The 6,215-nt window shown below is 50.3% G+C and overlaps 1 protein-coding gene across 1 annotated transcript; it reads right to left on the reverse strand.

The window, feature by feature from the left end:
* Positions 1 to 676: 676 nt before the first annotated feature.
* LOC138381353 (zinc finger protein 252-like) lies at positions 677 to 5,613 on the reverse strand. The gene is made up of 5 exons (XM_069465584.1): positions 5,569 to 5,613; positions 2,979 to 3,053; positions 2,493 to 2,619; positions 1,374 to 1,484; positions 677 to 741 (listed from the first exon to the last, which is right to left on the reverse strand). The coding sequence occupies exons 2-5, from the start codon at positions 3,012 to 3,014 to the stop codon at positions 677 to 679; spliced, it is 339 nt and encodes a 112-aa protein (XP_069321685.1). The 5' UTR covers positions 3,015 to 3,053; positions 5,569 to 5,613.
* Positions 5,614 to 6,215: the final 602 nt, after the last annotated feature.

Genomic DNA, 6,215 nt, shown 5'->3' on the forward strand with positions numbered 1-6,215 from the left:
TTATGTTGAGTAATAGAAGCAAGATAAAAAAGAATACACGCTCCATTATTCCATTTATATAAAACCATAGAAAATGTAACCTCTAGTAACAGAAAGCAAGTCAGTAATTGTTTCATAATAGAGGTGGGAAGCAGTGAGAGAGCCGTGAGAAAATTTTGGGGGGTGATGGATACGTTTGCTGTCTTGATTGCAGTGATGGTTTCCCATGTGTATACATACGTCAAAATATATTTAAAAAAAAAAAAAATCACATACTTTAAACACCTGTAACATATTGTATGCTAATTATATCTCAATAAAGCTGTTTCTTTAAAGAAAATAAATAAATAAGAGTATTGGGTCTAGACCAGTCTGTCAGGGATTCAACCCTGCCCTGTCCCTGGCCAGCTGTGTGATCTTGGGCCAGCAACTTAACCCCTCTGTGCCTCAGTCTCCTGAGCACCAACTCTGCAGGGATGGTAGCGGATTGGATAAATTCATTACGCCAGCACAGTACCAGGCATGCTCTAAGCACAAATGACCAGCCAATGTTAGCTGCATGGTAGGACTCTGCTCTGCTTACTGTTTACATGACCAGGTCCCTACTACATAGAAAGAAACCCTTTCTAACTCTGTTTGCCCAAGGCCAAAAATCTGCCTGAGATGTTCTGAGTGAATATGAGCAGAAGTGAGAGACTCAGCAGGAGGCTGTCTCTCCAAGTGATGTTCCCAAGCAGCCATTGCAGAGCTGGTCAGCAAGGCCTGAGAAGGAGTGGGTGACATGGATGTGAGAGGACTGGGAGCCAGTTGCCAGGGGAAAACACCTGAGCTCTTTTCTGGGGTTGAAAGAGCATTTGCTAGGGTAAGGAAAACATAAATCCGTTTAGAGACAGATAACAAGAGCTAGCAACAGCAAGAAAAGAGGAGAGAAAGAAAATGGAGAAGGGGCCGGGCACAGTGGCTCAAGCCTGTAATCCTAGCACTCTGGGAGGCCAAGGCAGGAGGATCACTCGAGGTCAGGTGTTCGAGACCAGCTTGAGCAAGAGCGAGTCCCCGTCTCTACTAAAAACAGAAAGAAATTAGCTGGACAACTAAAAATCTATATAGAAAAAATTAGCCGGGCATGGTGGTGCATGCCTGTAGTCCCAGCTACTCGGGAGGCTGAGGCAGAAGGATTGCTTGAGCCCAGGAGTTTGAAGGTGCTGTGAGCTGGGCTGACACCACAGCATTCTAGCCTAGGTAACAGAGCAAGACTATGTCTCAAAGAAAAGAAAATGGAGAGGGAAAGCAAAGCCCTGGAGGTGACAAGAGATTTGGTCTGGAGCTTGCAGAAGGACCCAATGATGCCACAGCACCTGTTGGCAAAAGCAGGACAGAGTGGGGAGCAGACTCACCTTCACTCTTGTGCCTCCAGCTCCCTGCAATTCTTGGTGAATGTGGGGTCCATGGCTCTTCCCCCTGCTCCAGCCTGGAAATGACATCAGGTTTGGAACCCCGAAGTCCTGCTCCAGAAAAAGGAAGGAAAACCTGACAATTTATCCCAGGTCCAGGGCAGGATGGACCTGTGGTCTGGGCCTGCATTCTGGTTGTGACGTCCCCTGCTACCCGGCTTCTAAACCTAGGAGACAGACACAGGTCTTTCCCCACGCTGAAGAAAGGTCAAATCCAGCTCTTCTGGGGGCCACATACAAAACAGAATTGGGGCCTGAACACATTACAGTAGCAGACTTGTAGTAGGCAGTGTTGATGCCCAGCAGAAGGGCTACAGGGAAGCAGCACATTCTAGTACAAGGCAAGCAGTGCTCTGAAATCGAATGAATTCAGATCTCAGATCCGCCACCAACAGGTTGCATAAACTTAAGAAAGTGACAATATTTGTCAGCCTCAGGTTCATCTATAAACTGTGTATCCTACCACCAGCCTTCAAGATGCCTGAAGATTGGCCGCATGTTGTGGCTCACGCCTGTAATCCTAGCACTCTAGGAGTCCGAGGCAAGAGGACTGCTTGAGGTCAGGAGTTCAAAACCAGCCTCAGCAAGAGTGAGACCCCATCTCTACTAAAAATAGAAAGAAATTAGCCAGACAACTAAAAATAGAAAAAAAAATTAGCCAAGCAGGGTGGCGCACGCCTGTAGTCCCAGCTACTTGGGAGGCTGAAGCAGGAGGATCACTTGAGCCCAGGAGTTTGAGGTTGCTGTGAGCTAGGCTGACGCCATGGCACTCTAGCCTGGGTGACAGAGCAAGACTCTGTTTCAAAAAAAAAAAAAAAAAAAAAACCCCAACAAGATGCCTGAAGATTCATTTGGGGATATGAATGATATTCTCCTTCCAAAGAAATAGGGGAGGGTCTCAGCACCACCCATCCCACCTCTATGCAGACCAGGCTTGCATCAGACCAGGGTCAGCCCAGTCTTTAGCCCAGGAGGTGAGGAGCCTCTAAGCCCCAAACTCAGTCCTCAAGGTTGTCCATGGAGCAGGAAGCCCAGGAGCTGAGTCCCAGGGAGGGAACTTACCTAGTGAGACCAGGTTCCCATAGGTCTCCAGCATCACATCCCTGTACAGGTCCCTCTGAGTGGGCCCCAGATGGCCCCACTCCTCCTGGGAGAGGAACACAGCCACATCTTCGAAGGAAACCAAGACCTGGAATGAAAAGATCTTGCTGCAACTCCAGGGTCAGGCCCATGCTGAACCCTAGGGGAGGGGGTCCTAGGCTCAGGACTAGTAAATTCCTCTGAGTACATGCACCTGTCTTTCCCATGAGAGTGAGCTGGCAGGCACCACACTAGCTTGTCTTGGTGCTCCTGACCCTTTCTTCTACTGTGCCTGGGAAGACACAGTGGGGACCACATTTCAGGAACTTGAACTCAGGGGCTAAGGACATTGGTGGAAATAAGGAGCTGTCTACTCTCGAGGACCAGCCCCTCACAGAGAGAACTGTGGAAAGACTCCCACCAAGAAAGGGCTGAGGCCACAGGGAGAGGCTCCATGGGACCACTCACCTGTAGCCCGCCAGGAAGGAGTTGCTTGACAGCCATCACTAGATCTCTGAGCTTGTCCCGAGAAGGTGGGCAGTGCTGCAGGAAAAGGGAAAAGTGGCCTCTGAGACTATATTCTCTCCCTAATTCCCCAGCCCACCCCTCCAGAGTAAGGCCTCTCTGAAGCCCCCAGTATGACAACATCCCAAGGCTGCCACATGAAAGCCAGGACCTAGACAGTTCACTTGGCCAGGGGAGACAAGAGGATGCATCTCGGGCCCACCTATGAGGTCCTGGGCAGAGGACAAACAGCTGAGGACAACAGACCAGGCTCCTGTGCTAAGGCAGTGCACAAGTGAAATGAATGGGAAAGTTGACACATATCTGTGACACAGACACAATGCCTATGTCAGGCGATGACAAAGGACAGAAAGAACAGAAGGCAGCCATTGGTGGTAGGCATTTTACACAGGACAGCAAAGGAAGACGCTTGTGACAAAGCACTACCAAATCAGAGATCTGGATGGGGTGAAGATGGGTACCAGGTGGACCTCAGCGAGGTACACCCCAGGCAGGGGGAGGCACAAGTGCAAAGGTCCTGAGGTACAAGTCCACGTGTGTTCACAGAAGGACAAGGAAGCCAGAGGGGCTGAAGCAGAGCGGGGACAGTGAGAGAGGAGCCTAGGTACCTTCTAGGAAAATCTGGAGACAGTGGTATGACCTGAACTGTGGCCTCTCCAGCTGCTGCTTTGAGAACAGACTGGGGGCAGCAGGGGAGAGCACTGGGGGGAGGGAATAGAAACAGGAAAAACAGTTGGAAGCTTCTAGGAATAATCCAGCTAGGATGACAGTGTCTTAGACCAGACTGGTGGTGACAGAGATGAAAAGAAGTGGTCAGATTTTGGATGCATTTCAAAGTCAATAAGATTTGCCGATGAATTACATACACAATGAGACACCAAGATTTTTGGCCTGAGCAACTGAAATGATGAAATTTCTATTTACTTAGATGAGTAAGACTGCAGGAGGGTCTGAAAGGTAAAATTTTAAAGTTGTTTTGTACACGTTATGTTTAAGATACCTATTAGACTTACAGGTGGAGAATCAGGGCATTTGGATATACAAGTCCAAAATTCAGGAGAGAGGTTGAGACTGGCTAGGTATACGCTGTGAACTGTCAGCATATGGATGACATTTAAAAGGACTGATCTGGTTTTATTTCAGTGCTGACAAGTGACATGAGGTGTCACTCCTAGAAAAATCTTCCCAACTGGTCTCTACATACACAGCCAGTCACCTCCCCACAGAACCCTCCATGAAAACAGACCCCTTAGTTTAGCCAAGGAAGAAATGTGTCCTTTTCCCCTGGCCCTAGGTGACTGCAAGGCCCAGTTCTGGTCAATAAGATGTTAAGGGAAGTTTGCCAAGGCCTTCTAGGAAGGACTTTTCCTCACTCATGACAAAAAGGAAAAGAAGAAGAAACACCTCGGTCTGGAGCAAACAGGAAGGAAAGCCAAGAGAAACTTGAAGACATATTCTAGGGCCCTGATGTCCCATCTTCATCACTTAAGCCTCTGTTGGATGGACATTCTCTGACTGGCAGCTGAACTCAAGCTTACTGAGGCACAGTCCACCGGATTCATCACTCCAGCATCTTCACAGACTCTTCAGCTGGGCACACCTGGGTCAAAGGCAGCCTCCCAGTTCTCAAACAGGGCTTTCCTTTGACTGGCCCCCTCCTGCTCACACTCTTTGTGTATTACAAGTGGTCCTTCTTAATGTACTCTGCCTTTACACCCAGACTCATTTGGGGGGCATGTAACACCGCTGTTAGGAGTGTAGGCTCTGAACATCCAAGATTGCGTTCCAATCTTGGATACACCACCTACTAATGCAGAAGTCTCAGGTAAGTGACTTGAGTTGCTCCACATACCATAAAAGGCGACTAACATTACCCCTTAAGTGACTATTTTGAGAAATAAGTGAGAATATGTAGAAAGTACTCAGCATAGTGCTTGCAAACTGCAAACAAAAAATACTAAGTCTTAATTATTATCAATAAGTCAATGTTTATTGAGAGCCTACTGAACGAATGCTGGGCTTGTTCTAGGCGATGTGTTGGATGTCATCCTGCCTTTTCCCTTCCCTCTCCTCCTCCTGCAGCAACCGAGACCCCTTCGTTGTACAGCTCTACCCTTTCACTTAATCTACTCCTGCTAAGCGAAATGTACTTTTCTCTCTTCTGGGGAAAAAAAAAAAAAGCACAATTTGGCTCATCCTGCTGACGATCTCCAAACTCCCTTCCTCTGTGAGGCCATTTTATCCATCCGGCTGCCCTGCCTCAGTGTTCCCCGGGAGCGTGGACCACCATGAGAGTGCGGGGATCCGCACGCCTCACCGTCTTCCGCACGGGCCTCACACTGCCCGCGCCCTGCCCGTCCCTCAACCAACACAAAGTGGCGCTCGACGCTCCACTGCAGCCCTCGGCGCGTCCTCCCCGGCTCACCGAGGCTGCGGAGCACGTCCTTTGGCCCCTCCGAGCCCCGGCACCATCCCCGCCCGCCCCAGCGCCGCTCCGGCACCCCCGCGCCAGGCGCCCCGGCCCGGGACTCACTCTGCTAGGCCACGGAGGGGATGGAGAGCGAGGGCCAGTGCCCGAACGGCGGAGAGCCAAACCCACCCGACCGGAAACGGCTGGTCTGCAATTCCGCCCTGCCCTTCAGCACACCAGCCAATCGAATCCCAGGGTTCTGTAGGTCTGCTCTAGGCAGCTTGGAGTACTCTATGTTCTGGCGGCCCAGCTCTTTGGTACCTAAACCGGCTGTCCGGCTGGACTCGCGGGCGAGAGGGTGCAGACGTTCCGCAGAGAGAATGGGGCTGGGGAAGGGGAGAGTGGACTTTCCCGGGCCCGGGGCTCCCCTCTGAGGCTCTGGACCTCGCCCTTCCTGTCCTAGGACGTATCGCCGCCCAATATCCTCTCTCGGGCGCCTTTTCCTCCAGCTCCGAGTAGAATGAAGCTAAGAATTCAGCTCGCGGCTGTGTGCGTGGCACTCATCGTATTCTCACGTATTAAGCCTCTCATGTATTAAATCACTTAACTTACTGAAGGAACCCCCACGAGAGGGCTTCTGTCCTCACTATAAATGAGGAAAAACGAGACACAGAGAAGTTCAATACCTATTCCGGTGGAGCTGGAGTTCGAAAAGTAACCACCTGCTGCTGAGATGCATTTGCAGGAAGGCAGGGCAGTGTCGGATAGGC

Source organism: Eulemur rufifrons, chromosome 3, assembly GCF_041146395.1.
Source record: "Eulemur rufifrons isolate Redbay chromosome 3, OSU_ERuf_1, whole genome shotgun sequence".
NCBI lineage: Eukaryota > Metazoa > Chordata > Mammalia > Primates > Lemuridae > Eulemur > Eulemur rufifrons.

Excerpts from the sequence above, each read along its gene's own strand:
- LOC138381353 (XM_069465584.1), bottom strand. The coding sequence starts at position 3,014 with ATGGCTGTCAAGCAACTCCTTCCTGGCGGGCTACAG. Across the intron at positions 2,620-2,978 it reads TCCTTCCTGGCGGGCTACAG|GTCTTGGTTTCCTTCGAAGA; the intron begins GTGAGTGGTCCC and ends TTTTCATTCCAG. Across the intron at positions 1,485-2,492 it reads TGGGAACCTGGTCTCACTAG|CAGGACTTCGGGGTTCCAAA; the intron begins GTAAGTTCCCTC and ends CTTTTTCTGGAG.